This window comes from Esox lucius, chromosome 16, assembly GCF_011004845.1.
Source record: "Esox lucius isolate fEsoLuc1 chromosome 16, fEsoLuc1.pri, whole genome shotgun sequence".
Classification (NCBI taxonomy): Eukaryota; Metazoa; Chordata; class Actinopteri; order Esociformes; family Esocidae; genus Esox; species Esox lucius.
The window spans coordinates 20,930,517-20,947,263 of record NC_047584.1 but is presented as its reverse complement, the minus strand read 5'-3'; the positions used below and the strand labels follow the sequence as shown (position 1 = coordinate 20,947,263).

Genomic DNA, 16,747 nt, shown 5'->3' with positions numbered 1-16,747 from the left:
AGGGAATAAGGATGGCTTATTTATAACTGGATCCCGGTGGCAAAATCAAGTATGTTGTCTATGGCAAATGTGAAACAGCTGCCTGTGGGAAATTTAGAGACCATTTGTTATAGTTGTATTGTGCAGCCCAGGTGCAACAAAGGTATTAGCCTTCAGGTCACAGCGGGGACTGGGGATAGTTGTCTACTTTACCGTAATACTTTTCTGACTGTTGTGGACCTCAGGAAGAGTGGGAATGGAGAGGTTTTGCTGATGGAGCAGTGTGCTGGACCATACTCTAGCAGCACGTGTGCACAGAAGGCAAATCCATGAATCGTCCTAGGCCACAGACTCAGACGCTTACAAATGTCCCACTGTTTCAAATGGTTCCATTAAAATAGGTATTGTCTCTAAAATGCATATTAAATAATGGCATTATACAACAGATGTCATGCAAGGAAAAAAAATGCAAGTTTCACTTGCTTACTTATCTAATTTTCCTCCTTGGGACATTCAGTGTTTTTCCTGGAATATTCCTCTTTAAGTCTTAGGAAGCAGCCCACAGCACTAAAGCCATATTTTTCACATTAACTCCACACACACCTTCTGAAGGCAGACACAGAGCCAACCCTACCTCAATTTATGCCTGTTGTGTTAGCCCAAATTATACAGGCGACCTATCACCTTCCTGCCTGACAAGATCAAAAAAATGGAGAGAGTTGGAGAAAGGAGAAGAGGAAAGGATTTACCCCCTCGGAGCAGTTTTAATTTTAGCTCGGATCACATCATTGGCACCGCAACTCCCCTGGGCAGAAGTAACCTTGTAAAAGAGAATGTATGTTTTATCCTATAGGCTGCACATAAGGAACACATTAGCACATGCATTTGTTACACATACACATCCAACATTCCCACGCCACACACACACCTACCAAACTAAACAATGTGATGGTTTGCTAAAACAATAGCTTTAATGATGATCTGGTAAAAAAAAACTCTCAAATAGTATTTTTTAAGCTAATTACTGTTACCATCTTCCGACTACAGTTATTAGTATAACAACCCTTTGAAAGTTCACTCTAAACTGTAGATTATCAGCTATTTATTTCTACAAGGGATTTGTTTCCTTTATTTGACCGTTGAACTGCTCTACAGAATGTCAACTGTTATTATAGATTTTACCTCTTAATAAGGGAACGGTGATACAAAGCAAGCTAAAGCCAAGACAAGCTGACCATGTGACCTTATTAGGCTTGGTTATTTAATAACGGTTAACGGAGAAGCGGCGTCTGATTGGTTTGGTGTGGATGTCGAGTTCTCAATCAATTTTTGTGAACTAGGCATAAGTATAATCTCATAAAAGCTATTACAGTGCACTATAGGTTGTCCGTGATCTATTGAACTTTAAATGCAGAACTTTCGGGCAATTTTCTTCTCACATGGAATGATGAGATAAGATTTTTCAAATATCTTTACCACCTCCCTTGTGCAGGACTTTTAGTGGGCTTATTGTAACTAGCTACTCCTAGGGGGAGGAGACACATACATAAACCAACAACTGTAACAATGATTCAGAATGGATTCATCATGAACCATTTACTATCATCTAATCATAGAACATAGAATCCAAGAAACACACAATAACCGGAGGAATGGATGGAAAGCAGAGGGAGAGCATGGAGGCTGTGGAAACAAGACAAGGAGATATTGGAAGGAGGAGAAAAGGAGAGGGAGGATGCCAAAGAAATGGAGAGTGTGTGACAGTCTGAGCCTCAGTAGTAGCATGACCTATGCTGACCCCTGGTGACCCCAAAGCCGCCGCTGTGCTAATGAAGAGGAAAGTGGTGCTGTGTGCAAACATGGCTCAGTGTGAGGCCAGATCACGTTTCAGCCGAAGAGGTGAGCGGGATCAGTGCCTTCTGTTTAAACCGTTACAAATCACACTGGACAGGCAGGTCCAGCTCTGACCTCGGTGAGAAGCAATGAGGAATACTGCATAGATATTCTCAAGGTCAAAAGTGATAGGAAATGTTATAGGGAACTTTTGTATACATTTTTGTGGGTGTGTGTGTGTGTGTGTGTGTGTTTAAGACGTTAAACTATATCATCCTCTCGGCAAGAGTGTGTGTAGGACCAGGTGTCTCAAAAGAAAACCACATTATTAAATCCACTTAAAAGACCAACACATAAACACACACACACACAGACTGGGGCTTTACGTGGAATGCCACTTCAGTCTGCTGTGTTATTTCCCCTATGGCTGCCTGGCCTGCCTTGGCTTCCCTCCACCGCTGCTTTTTACAGCCATCTTTACAACCACTTTAGTGTTCTTAAACCATTTTCTTGTCCCGTTTAATTCCTCCGCCGAAGAGCCGGGCGGAAATCTCCCTGTGGAGGAGGGGAGCGAGAGGGGAACTTGCAGATGGGGAGGGTGAAGAGTGGAGGTTTGGCACTCTGTAGGATAAAGGGAAGACGTGGCTTGAGAGGGACAAAATGGGGGGGGGGCATAGGTCGCGTTCCCCTGCTGAAACCTTGCATGCGTCAACCAGCCTGTTAGTGCTACATCACCAATACTGTCATCAACTAGCGAACTGCCACAATAAATAGGATGATGCTGATCTGTAAAATACCTATCTGGGGATTATAAGCATGTCCGTCGTCAGCGATGCCTGGGCAGAGGGATGCACACATACACTATATGTCAGCACCTCTACACAGGGAGGGAGATGGAGGATGGTTAGGCATCCATTGTTCGGAGCTTCATCTCTGGTCATCTTATCCATCCGTCTCTCTGGACTACTCCATGGATCAAGCCCAGTTTCCAGTACCTCATCAGTTATCCTTGGCCATGCCAAATGAACGGATGGGAAGGGGGGCTGCTGAACACTGTTTCCACTGGATTACAAACCTCCATTTGTGAATGTGTTTACGTACAATGTAAGCAAGCCCCCACCTGGCTAACACAAACACACACCAAAGTTGATTGCCCTTAAAAAATACACATTTTATTTATGAATATTAATTATAACATTTGCCCTAAGCCTGATGATTGAGCCAAAATAATGCCTTTCTCAAAATGGAGACAGGAAAAATATCCCGATTAATCAACCTTTTCTGACTTGACCACAGTTAGGTATTTTAGAACCAGTTATATAAAAACACATCTACAAATATATATACACATTCGCAATCCACGCAGTGGACTGTCTCAGTGAGCGAGGGGACACAATGTAATACCGCCACCCACCAATATGAGCGCTGCTATCTAAGAGCTGAGGGATCAGTGACATCACATCTTTCACAATACAACACCTTGGTGGCGACTATTAAATTTGGCAGTCATTTTGCAAGACATTGTTATCCAGAGCCTCTTTCTGGACTATTAAGGTTAGGTGCCCTGCTCAAGGACACAACATATTATTTGTGTTGTTGGCTAGACAGTTGGAACCAGTGACATTTTGCTTACTGAATGACGGAGGTGGGCAGGGATGAGTTAAATGGGCACTTGCTGAGTCTGAGGGGAAGGGGCTGAAGGTATTGGGTATTACTCATGTTTCTATAATTTATGAACATTATTATGACAGCGTTATCAGGTGTTTTATTGGTTTGGCACTTTTCGACAACTGCTGATTGGACTATTGTATTGAAGTGACTATTCTCCTTGTCTTTCCTGCTTGCAGTCCGCGCTAGATTAAAGACTTGGGGATAAAAGTAAAATCGTTGGCTGGTGTGTCCAAGTTGCGTTTGTGTGTTTGCATATCCACGTTAACCGGTCCTTTAGCCTTGCATGACTATAGCTTTCCTAGGTGTTCTCCAAAACCACCCGCGACCGAACACAGGAAGCTGCGGTACGCCTTCACCCACAGGCCTGGGTGGTTTGATGAAGGCCTCTTTTTGTAGGTGATCAAAGTATTGCAGATCCTGATTAAGGACGGGGAGTAAGGAGAAGGGAGAGGGAAAATGAAAAGACGCAAGGAGGGAGGGAGAGAAGGTTTTGTGGGTCAGGGCGGTGTGTTTAGTGTTTTGAGTAGCGTCCCTGAAATTCTGGAAATCCGTGAGGTGTTATGGAGTCCTGCGCAGGTTGATTCCTGGAAGGCTCGGGGTAAACAATGTGGCGGGGAGAAATATTCCGCACCTGCTCAACACGGAATAGAATTAAGGGGGTGGACATTTGGAATAATGTGATGATTACACATAGCCCTGATATTATGCACACTAATCAAGGATCTACTTAAATAGCAATAATAAACTATTCCAGTTCCAGGCAGGGTAGGTGGGTGACCAGATGTCAAAAAAGCAGGGTTAGTGAACTGTCAGCCTTGTAGCAGGTGCATCAAATGTTGTGCTCTTCACTCACAAATGAATGAAATGCACTCCCAAAATGACACTACTTTTACCGATAATTCTGTAATCATCACAATCAATATATGATACAGCATATATTTGTAAAAACCGAAGCTATTATGGAGTCAGGGCGTTTTAAAAATTACTTTAATTTTAATAATAATGTATTCTCATTCTCATGTGACTTTCACGCATACACGTGAATGATTTATTCCATAGCAGGAGAGCCCCACAGCATGCAAGGTCGGGTCGACACCGTGGCAGTTGCAGCTGACTGCTTAACCACACCAAAAAAAAGTCATGTCATGCTGCAAACCTCCAAATGGTAAAGTAACCATAGCATTTGAGCGACCATCCGAACATGGAATCATATTTAAAGCGCACACGCAAGTTAAACCCTTAAAGCCTATCATTTTTACTGCAAATTAACATTTTGTAGCTTTTTCCGTCTGATTTTACTGGAAACATCTGGGGCTCTCGCGCCGCTGGAGCAGTGGCCGCGGGCGATTTGCCGTGCTGCCTGGCTGTGAACGCGCGGATAATGAGCCGTTATCAAACGCGTTGCGGATGGCCGGAATGGGCCGAAAATTGCGTCAGGTCTCGACCTGGACCTCCTCCATGGCTACCCACAAATAAAATGTCGGACCAACGAGAATATAGCCTTACGGCCTTTATTGTTGATCTCATCCACCCTAACTTCAATGGCTTCACTTTAGTGAATTTGATTAATTCAAGGTTTTGCAGAATACGTGAGTGCAGAATTATAAAGGACTAGCCTGCTAAGAAACATGGTTTCAAAGAAAGCTCAACATCTGTTTAATTGTTAAATGCCATGTAGTATAGCCTATTAATTCATATGCAACCATTATCATAAGGCTATTTTAAATCAAAGAAATAACGTTTTTCATTGCACTGTAATTGGAACAGGTGCGTGCAATAGGTGGCTAGGGACTGTGTACAGGTGCTAGAATGGAGAATAGCATAGCCCCATATGTGACAAAACGCCAATGCGTGCTATTTGGGAATTCTAAAGGAAACTCCATCTTCCAAGAGACTCACAATATTCCTGTCCATCGCAGGTGCTTCCAACTGAAATACGCTGTTAGAATCCTTCCAAAGTATTTGCTCTTTGATCACTCGACGTACAAAATGTTCGCCCCATGGGTTTTGGGACATGTTTCTGCCAATAACTTGCAGTCTTTGTAAATAAATCATATTATGAATTCTTAAATAATGCCTAAACATTACGGTTACCCGTTTTTTATGTTTCATATTTGCTGCAAATAAGGTGTTTGGTCAACTCTCTCAGGGGCTATAGCCAAAATTCCGTCATACATTATTTGTGATAAAGATGCCGTCAGTGGTGGTTAACGTTTTCATTTAAGCAAAACTTAGCCACCTTGGCAAAATAACCCCTTTTTTTGTTCCATCGAGAAACCTTATTTTTGTTCATCAGAGAATTATATTTTGGCTCATGCAGAACCTTTACAGTCCTATTAAAACCCGTTTGGGTTCCATGTAGTACCCAAGTGCTACCTGGAACCCAACGTGTTCTACATGGAAGTAAATTGGGATTTTTTTTCTGAGAGTGCAGACTATATAGATAGGTTTTAATGGAAGTTTAAGCATTGAGTGATTAACGTAAGCGTTAATGTTTAGGGAATAAGACATTTTAATTAACTAGGACTGAAAGAACACCAACCAGAACTCCCTCCCAATATTTTATTTAATACCTTGTTAAAATGGTTCTTTGAAGAATGTATATGGTTCCCCATAGTTTTGACTGAAATAATCCCTAAAGGATCCCGCAGAGGCATTTTGTTTTAGTGTTATAGTTCACTGATAAACGGTATGCCAGCCAAAGAGAGGCTACAATAACAAGAGTTTGTCTAACGTGGAAGCAATGCCAACGCTAAACTTGCAGTTAGGACTACATGGTAACCCCGAAAACCATAGTGTTAAAATGAACAATGGGGTCTTTAACATTTTAGAGATGTATATCTTAACCGAGTATGGACAAATTAAATGTAAACAATTTCATGCTTTGAGAATGTGGGGGTTAGATTGAAAAGAAAAATTAAGAGGTCTACAAGAGGCCCGGTATTTAAGCTGAGCGAGTTATTGTCGTTATCTGCGGTTATTCTGGCTCCCATGCATGTTAAAGAATTCCCCTCAAGGCATCGCTATTTAAATGATTACGTTGTTATTAAGGCGGACAAGCCTTTTATATGCCTTTGGTTTGAAACTGGCTCGAATTTCCCCCGCTGTTAATGAAGCCCTACGGTTTTATGACGGTTTTTAGCCTGTGTTTTCTTTCCACAACAAGAGGGGGGAAAGAAAAACTAAACAAAATCTCACACTTAGCAGTGAATGGAGTATTTGTTTTCGACTAGTCTACGAGATTATCCGGAGAAAACATGGAAGACCCTTCAGCAAACACGGTTAACGAAATACAATAGTCACACATATCACACAGTGGTGCCATGTGGATTTTTACAATCACTGATAAATAATGCAATTATCTTTCTTAATTAAAGCTCAAAGAAAATGGATCACGAGAAATAAATTATGTTTTAGTCAGTTTATTTGAGCTTAGACTATTCATTAATGTAGCCAATATTTATTTAGGTTAGGCTACTGTAAATCAAAAGATAATGTAAATCAAAGGGCTCAACTACTTCGTTCAAAAATATGTGTTTTAATAAATAAGCAAAAAAAGAAAATGTACATTGGACGGAATTGAAGATTTGCTTTGGACAGTCAAATCTGGAAAGAATCCATGCAGCTTAGACCTACTACATGAACTTGTAGGTCTGTATTCTAAATTGCATTGGTCCCTTTACAAGCTGAAGATATTCCTACACTTAGGCCTATGTACAATACGAAACACACACACACACACACACACACACATATACACTTCCATTTAGTAAAAAAAAAAACGAAATATAATTTCCTCCAATGCATAAACGATGGCCTTTCTTATCATTACAATTCCGATATTAAAATAACACGATAATGAGCGAGAAGACAAAAATAATCGTCTTAGAACAGGATGCAACATGATTTTCAGGGTTAGGTTATCTTTACTCCTTCTCACATTGTTCCAACTGTTAGGTAATTACACCCAAATTGCTCCAGAAGTTTTGTGTCACATTGCCTCTGGTGACCATGTTTCTGAGGTTCGTGGGTTCTTTAATAGATCCTTTGGTGTCTTCATACTTGGTAGAAGTTACGTGGTAACAGTCTGTATGGGGAGAAAGAAAAACATAAAAACCTTAGCACTAATTACCAATATTTAAGCCTTATTTCAATGCATAGGCTATCCATTTGTAAGCTTATGCTTTACAATATTATCAATAAATCCCATGCCTTAGCTTTATTTCATTTAATTGCTCAAAGAGATTGTAACTTAACCATACTAGCTATTGGTTATAAAGGGAAGTTCACCAAAAAAATAATCTATTTTTCCGACTACATTGCATTATGTGTCTATGTCTATGCATGATCAAAAATTTTCCAAAACAAACTACAGTATATTACAGGGATATAATATTATGGATAATGTCTCTACATTAAATGTAGTTATGAATGTTTCCACTGTGCCACGAATCCATGTTTGAATCATACTGTTCTCTGCAACAAACAAAAAGCAAATAGCCTAACCTACGGATATATTGGAGATTTGAATTATCATTGCAAATAAATTACCCAGTACTACATTTTGATGTAATACGAGTTCGTTTGTACTTTTGAGTATGTTGGTGCGTTTTAAAACTTGCTGTGCTGTGTGTCCCATGTGTAACATGAGTTCCTTGGACTTTGTTGGTAAAACAAGGCACATGCAATTCCAGACTTATGGATTTGATTCCCACAAAATATATGAACTGACTACTGCTGTACATCTCTCTGGTTCTGCTGAAATATGAAATGTAATGCTTATACACATTTTCATAAGAAATTCAAGCAGCAGGTGATCACTAATAATGTGACAACCAATATTCTCTGTAAAGTAACAAAACATTAAAAAAAAAAGTTTAAGAAAAACGAAATAAACGAGTACAAGCACATAAGGAGTCAAAGTAGGGCCACGTGAATATGTGTGAACTTCCCCTTTAAGGGTGGCACAAGTGTCTCTTTGAAACGTTCACTGGCATAGGAAGTCATTAATGAAACAATTATTTGGCCTAGAGTGAAACCATATGTCAACAACGGAAAGGAATTACATTTTAAATGTGACGCATAAACCAGTGGCATATGTATTTGCATCACTCGACAATAACAGAGCAGGCCAAATACACTTGAATATAAGCACCTGTCTGTTTTATGATTTGATGATTTCTGTGTGTGGACAACCTTGTAAATTAATCACAAATATTTGCAAGAGTATTAAGAATAATGTAGACAATTTGCAATTTACAAATGTACAGACTCAGTACATTCACTCAGCATTTCTTTTCCAATGTAGAGCAAAGCAGAAATTATGTTAATTTTTTACTTCAAATAGCCGTTTCGCTTCTCGAATTCGTTTAATAAATATGGTTGTATTTGCTATACATATATTTTGGGGTTTCATTTCTTTGATTTCCCAGTTTAAGAAAACTGAGATATGTTGAGTACTTTATCAAAAGTAACGTAATCTTGCATTCTCTTTGTTAAGAAAAAATTAAACCGATTGCTTAACAATAACAACAAACTGGTATAGTAGCAGCTTTTGAAGTCATACGGAAAAATTGTAATTATCAAAAGTTTGTTGATCTTATTTTCTTTGACAATCCATACCGACTAATGAAACCCAAAACAGCACTGACAGCAGAATTTAATATATAAAAAGACGTCCGGTTAAGTTCGAGAAACGCCACCTTCAAACTTACAGTGTTTACACAAATCACCATAGTGTAGTTTATTTTTCCTTTTTACAGAAGGGCTGGTTTATAGAACAACAAAGCCTTGCTGATGAGCGATTACGAGTGGGCGGTCTGTAAACTACATGGTACCACTCATGGGAACTAAACAAACCAAAAGCAGGCATTATTTCAATGGAAATGTGTCCTTCGCTGTACGATTTTGAATAAATGTTCAATGCATATATGTCTTTGATGTGTTTGAAAACATCGGTAGATACCTATACAGGGCAATTTTAGTAGCCTATACCTACTTTGGTTATAGAGATCCATTTGTGACCTATATACAATACTTTTAAATTATGTATACATACAGGAATATTTTAAATGTTCCATATCATGTTTGAGGCAATAGTTTAGAATATTTTTGTGGGGCCTGTTTCATATCAAGACTAGGTTGTATACAAGTGCGCATTAGAATTACAACAGCTAGATAAGGTGTGAGTCAAGGGCCCTAGACAAGAAAACAAATACACAATGCGATAGTTTGGTGATATGCAGAGCGATGTTTAAATGAACCTCAATGGCTTGCTTCACAGCTCACAGACTCACAACGGGTTGGGTAACCATATGCAATGATAAGGGAAACAGAAACTTTAAATGGACTGTAGCCATGTTTGACTTGCCGCCAGTGTAGCCCCAAGGCCTAATGCGCTCCGATCTTTATTCAAACGCGGGTTTGAACTCTCCGGCCCAACTCGAGCGTTGTCATTCCTGTGGTCTCCATACAGGAAAGCGCACCATTGTGAATGTAAATTAGCCGTGGTTGGCTGTTCAAGGCTGCTGGGTTTTGATTTGTCCCCCCCACCCTCCCACCCCACCTATAGTCATTGCATCTTAAAATGTCGTTACGAATGGACAAAGATAAAGTGCAAAACTCACATCTCACCGCAGAGTTTAATGTATTTTCGAGCTGTCATGATAATCCCTGCTTGGAAAAATCCAGACGTGTCTAACTTTTTACTCCAATAGTGTCAGTGAAGCATATTTTCTAGCCATCTTTGTTAGCCAACTCAGTGTTTGGGAAGTACATTGTTTTCATTCAAAACAAAAATGTACATGAATAACACCAAGTTCCAATGTCAATAATCATAAAGCAGACACATTCTCATTGGAAATGAAGTGTTCCAAGGCCCTCACTTTAATATCTAAACTCTTTTTACATTCTCATTTATTAGTGTTGTTGTCAGGCAATGTTTGACAGAGCACTTGTCTAACTGTGTATTAGCCTGGCTCGTGCTCATGTCACCCACATGAGCTTCTTGCGCGCTAGACTCCAGGTGTCCGCGGACTGCTAAAATGTTTGCAAGGTGCAGATGGATACGAACAAACGAATGTTATTTGTATTAGTCTACCAAGAGAAAACTGTTTTTGAACATTAAGGATCGACTGGGTGTGGGCGTACACGCATTCCAATCTTAATTTATCATGTTGCATAATTGCATAGATGTTAGGCAATGTTGCGCTTTTTTGTGCGATAACCAACCGAATAATGACTACGTTAAGATACACTCTATTTATTTTTCAGGATTATTAAGTGCATTTCAGGTTCACAATTATTATTAAAACAAAGTACACCCTTAGAAAGTTCCAAATAGGATAGGTATATTTGTGGTTTTATGTAGGAACATATGACGATAGGGTTCTTTATTGAAGAAAAGCTTATGAACCCATTGGGGTTAATTCGCCCTTAGCAATATTTTTTTTGTAAGTTCACAGCCTTTATATTATTATTGGTACTAATACATACATTAACATTCATACTGACAGACATAAATGATAATGATAATAGTTTAGGACCATATTTCTCAATAGAACTAAGGCTGCATTTGCCACCTACCGCTTTGGCATTGAGTGAAGGACTTTGGGTGCTAGTGAGATGCAGACATTGACCACGCGCCCTCCATCCTCCAGACCGAGAAAGCATAACTGAGTCTCTCGTGCGCTACGTAGCTGCAGCTCGACATCTTGTTGTCCATCTCGTCGCTTTGCAGCACCTGATATAGGAAGTCTATATATCTAGAGGCCAGTTTCAGTGTCTGGATCTTGCTCAGCTTATCAGAGGGTAGCGTGGGGATGATTTTGCGTAAAGACGAGAAGGCTTCGTTGAGCGACTGTGTCCTTTGCCTCTCCCTGACGTTGGCCAATACCCGCTGGTTCTGCAACTCCTCATATGACTGTGTGCTGCTCGGACTCGTTTTTTTCCCCCGTTTCACGGAACCCGGACTGCTGTCCTCGCTTGACTTTTTACTGTGTCTCCTCTTCCTTCCAAATCTTTTCTGTTGTCTGTCCAACTCCTCCTCGCTGGTCACTAGACTATCCACAGGGGAGACGGGAGAACTTGAGCCTTCTTCCATTTCTCTTTTAAAGAAATGCAAGGATAGCGAAGAAAAAACGGTCTCCACGTTTGAAGCCGTGGTTACAAAATATATCCGAATACGCAGGCACCGATAGAAAGTCGTTCTAAATTTCTTGATCGTCGACTATCCTCCAATGTACTTCTTGCAAGTATAATACTACTAAGAAACCTACGCCTGGCACGGTCCTTCTCTCTCAGGAAGTTTTTCCCCTAAATTTTTTTGGGGAAACTTCATCCCAGTTTCGGATGCTAAATAGTTGTATGAGTGGAGGGGGAGGCAGTATCGACTTCTGATTGGTTAGTTGTAAACAGGAGGGAACGGTCTTAAGTTACACTCCATCATTTTAGCCGCACAAGAACTCAGAACAAAATCATGTCAAAATAATCAAATATGAATTACAAAGGTAACAATATACACTGATTATTATGATTATTATAATAGTTCAGTAATATAATTGTTATAGTTTGCAGTAACAGAAGTTCGAGTCTGCCTCTTCGATAACTGATATGGTGAATATTGTGAAAATTGGACAATAAGCAAAATGGCATATTTAAGCTTTAAAATGGAAATCTTAGCATGTGTCAATGCTCATTGACCCATTTACACAATACTAACCCTATGAAATAGACAATGAAATATATTATTGTATTATTAGGATTTCTTTAAAAAAGCATTATTAACAATTGTACTGTTATAAAATGCAATGAATGATAGTAAACAATATTTAATATTTAAAATAGCCCATAGGTCTATTTAACTTGATAAAATTGTCTTCCTATTATGAATTGCAGCATTAAGAAATTCACATTTATATTAATTTAATTATATACAATAAATGAGCATTTAATACAAGGACGCATTGGTTTAAACTATTTTTATAGTTCTGTTACTTCTACTAATGATAGCCCAATAATAATAATAATTAATACAACTGCTATAGCGCATGTTCTTAACATCAAAACCTCAAAGCGTTTGGAAAAAGAAAGCATATAAAAAACATGTTGCTATATAGGAGTAGCTAGCCTAGGTCTGGACTAGCTACAGACATTTTCAGAGTTGAGCGTTTTGGGAGTTTCAAGTCTCAAACAGATGATCCATTAGGGGTTTGTCAACAGTGGGAGATAAGCCGGTTGTTCGGCGTCAGACAGGCAGTACAGTTATTACATATATAAACATCTATCTAAAAACAGGGGAAAAGGATACTCTTGTTCCATAATCTAATCAAAAGTCAGTATGCTTTCCCAGTTTTCATAATATGGAAGTCAAACAGGAAGAAAGTTTAAACCAACCGAAAATGGATTGTGTTTCTGTGTGTGCCTCCAGTGGACGTTTCTTTGCGTTTTGTCAACGTTCCACCTATTGCTGTGTGATGTCATGTGTTCTACACATAACGTGGCGCAGGTGGCTCATATTAACCGCAAAATTATCTGCTGCCAAACAGCTACGTTTTTCCGAATCAGCGGCTCACATTTACTTTTAACATAGGATTAGGCCTAAAATCACATTGTATATGCGCTTTTCCAGAATAAAACCTATTGTTTGAAATTCCAGCTCATATTATTTATGAATGAAGTAAAAATAAGTGATAACCTTGAATGTCAAATTCCTTGGGAAAAGTAAGTTATTTAATGCGTACTTATATGGCACCATTGCCTAATTTACTTAAATAATCAGTTGAGAATAATTAAGTTGAAGGAATGTAAAAACAAGAAACTTCACCCTAATGGAGGATCATTTTCTTTTTTGCAATGATATTTTCATATGTATTTAAATATATGTAATATATAGTAATGTAGTATAATATATATCGCATTCTACAATGTTAATCTAGTACTTTCGATTCCTTAAACAAACTTTATAAAAAAAACATGAACAATGCCTATTACAGCTTCCTAGGAGACGTACAAGTAGACCTCGCCTAGGGTAATGCTTGTAGGTTTATATTTTTTCATGAATGTTAAATATACCACAACCCTATTGCAGTTACTGCAGTATTGTTACTTTATTAACCCTGTGCTGGAAATCAGCTAAACATGTATTTTTGTAACTATTTCACTTGTAAGTGGGCCTAGTGTGAGGACAATCTGGCAGCCCCTCACAGTTTCCTGTATGGCCATCTGAATGATGGTTCTGGTATATTTCTATGACCCAAATAGTAATAGTGCCTGTCACCCTGCTTTTACCCATATCCAGTGTTGAAAAACTCTGGGAAGTCTCAGAAAAGATTGGGGTTTGGTCAGTACTGGTAATAAAGCTGTTTATAACTTGGGTTTGAAGAGACATGTAATATTTTACACGTGTAATACTTAACAGTTAGCCCCTCCCCTCCCCCCCCCACACACACACATACACACACACATGTTCCCCTGATTATGCCCCATGACCCCCTGCTCCCTCCATGTCTGAAGGGTTGCAAGAGACCTTTTTTCGCCCAGCGGAGGGGGAGCGAGGTAGTAGCTGTGGTCCTGGGCCTTGGCCTAATCTAATTTTCTTCACCGGGCAATCTTTTTGGCCAGAAGTGGTCCCACTCAATTCAAGCACATAATACACATGACAATCATACATTAAATATAATCCATACTGAACCTATGAACTTTTCATCTTTGTCTATTTGTTTTTAGCCAGGGACAGAACAACACATTTATTTTATTATATATCTTTTAAGTTGAAGTAATTGTCTACAATTTACCTGTATCTCTAGCATTGTAAATTAATTTCCTTTCAGTCGATCACCTCCCTCTCCCTGGAAGCCCCGTCTTTCAGGTGCTTTGAATTATGGTTTGTCCTTTACATCTCTGATTCTTTGATCTTTATTACAGCCGGATGATTCACAAGTTTTTCTAGAAAATAACTTAATATTAGCAACCTAGCAGAAACACAGGGTCAGAAACACAAAGTCTTATGTCGTGTTTCTTAAAAACGCAGAGTTGGTTTGAATATGGAGGGCTGCCACTAAGCCATTGTTGAAGATCAAGCATGCGCAATTATTCCAGGGTTTAGCTTGTCAAGACATGATACTCACTTTCGTTGCATTGTATGTCTTGGAATGGGGCATGCTTGTGAAACTCTTGTCCGACGCAACTCATGCAAACACTGCTACAGCTTGTGGGGCAAGACTCGCTAAAGAGGTTTGAGTGCTGCTAAGGGAGATGCTAGCCTCCATGGAAAAGGTGGATCTCATTAATCTGCTGCAAGTGAAAGGGGGTGTGCCCAGGTCCCCTGCTCTCCATCAGCAGTGGAAGTTCTAGCGCCAAGCTACTTCAAAATGTCTACAAAGCCAGAGGGCTGGTGGTGCGACCACTTGCCAGAGGTCAGAACTGCCCTGAAAGAGGAGTGGTATGGACATTTTCCCAATTTCCTCTTCTAGTCTCTTCGGTGAATAACTCATTGCATACTCAGTTGAAGGAAAAAGACAAACTGGAGATTGTGTTGCGACACTGTCCTTCCTTACTGGAGCTGGGCAGCTGGTCGCAGGAGAACTGTCTGGGTTTTTTCTGTGTTTTCCAGTCTGGCCGACAGGTTCTCTGGCCAGGGCAGCTCAGCAATATCACTGGGCAAGAACGTTTCAAGCTAGGACATTGAATCAGGTGTCAATCACCATGTGGTGCCATCAGGGAGTTTTTAATTCAGAAACATAAAAAATACTTTTCTCTTTCCTGTTTAGTGTTGCAAAATTATATTTGACAAGTTCTTTGGGATTTGGCCATGGTTTCAAATATGGTGCACACCATTAGGGTTGGTGGACATCTAGACCATAATGCTCAAAAAAGCATGTTGTCTGTGTACTTTTCCTGTTTCGAATACGCCTAATCCCAGTTCACCGCCCCATTTTAGCGCATTGCATACTTGTGGTTGCACATAATCCAGTGGTCCCAATGGGATTTGGGTTACGTCTTCCAAGTTATAATAAGCCAGTGTCCACCGGACCTCCTTGCTCAAGACATGATTATATATATTTATCACTGGATTAAAAATATCCCTAATTTGCTCCCACCTTGTGGAAATTATCGGAATTATCGGAACAACATTCGAATCAACTTTCCCCTCCATTAGTGCAAGTACGTTTTCTTTGTCTTTTGGCTAACTAGCATATAAAAGCTGTAAAAACAAAAGCATTTAAACATTTGTACAATTATTTAAAAGGCACAGTGTTTCCATACATTCTTCACTACTGCTTTTGTACTTCTTTAGTGAAATATTTAGATCTTTGGCAACCAGGAAATTATTGAGGGATTTCGGTCTCCGTTTTTGGGCATATAATGAATTCCCAATGATTTCTCATATTTTAAAGATTTACAATGACAGTCAAACCCATTTCACCCCCCATACACACACATTAAAAATGGACATTATTGAAATCAAAAATTAAGAAGACCCTTTTAACCCTTCACAGAATATTGTTTTCGGATCACACAAATAAAGAAAATGTACAATTTCAATAACGTAGCGGTTGTGAGAAGTCTCAGACAGAGTCCATATGGCCTGTAGTCGTGAGTCATGCCTTCCCTGGGGACGTACAGGTAGCCCAGAGCATCCTGAACCTTTCTTCCATGCATGGCCCAGCTAGAGGAGAAACGGGAATTCAGTATCCTTCTGGCCCCAGCGCCCTGGCACGAATCCCAGCAGCCCCAGCAGGTCAGAGAGAGAGTGTATTTTTATGCGTGTGTGTCTGCATGCAAGTGTGTGAGATGACCCGCATCAGATCAAAGATACGCTCAAGGCTGTATTTCACCCAGGCAGGATGACGCATTTATATCTTCCTGACACCTTCAACTCCAAACCAGCTCCACATGGAACCCGGGCTCCCCTTAATAAGCCAAGATCCTTTCTACAGAGGGCTGTCACATCAATCGACACACATCCTCTGCATGCAGCATGCTGACTTCAGATCAGGGTAATAAATAGAGAGCGAGCGGCTCGGGGGGGGGGGGGGGAGGGGGCGGGGTATGGGTTGGAGGGCGAAAAAGAAAAGGATGACCTGGCATGTGCGGTATCAGTTAAAGCCCAAAAAGCCGAATCGATCGCCCCCTGTCGAGGGCTTCAGATCTGACAAAGGTCAGGGAAGTGTTATGAAAGGTTATGAAGGAGATGATTTGTTGGGGTCGTCGCTTTGTGATGAGTGGAATTTTACGGTCCATCTGCATGCCAGGATTGGTCACC

At 40.0% G+C, this 16,747-nt stretch overlaps 1 protein-coding gene across 1 annotated transcript; it reads right to left on the bottom strand.

Annotated features, from left to right (window-relative positions):
• Positions 1–6,931: 6,931 nt before the first annotated feature.
• On the bottom strand, positions 6,932–11,788 carry twist2 (twist-related protein 2). Its single transcript, XM_010879851.4, has 2 exons — positions 11,068–11,788; positions 6,932–7,570 (listed from the first exon to the last, which is right to left on the bottom strand). Exon 1 carries the CDS (start codon positions 11,582–11,584, stop codon positions 11,099–11,101), a length of 486 nt encoding a protein of 161 aa, XP_010878153.1. The 5' UTR covers positions 11,585–11,788; the 3' UTR covers positions 6,932–7,570; positions 11,068–11,098.
• Between the last annotated feature and the right edge of the window lie 4,959 nt (positions 11,789–16,747).

What these genes read in the sequence shown, in the direction of transcription:
- twist2 (XM_010879851.4), bottom strand. Translation starts at nt 11,584, where the DNA reads ATGGAAGAAGGCTCAAGTTCTCCCGTCTCCCCTGTGGATAGTCTAGTG.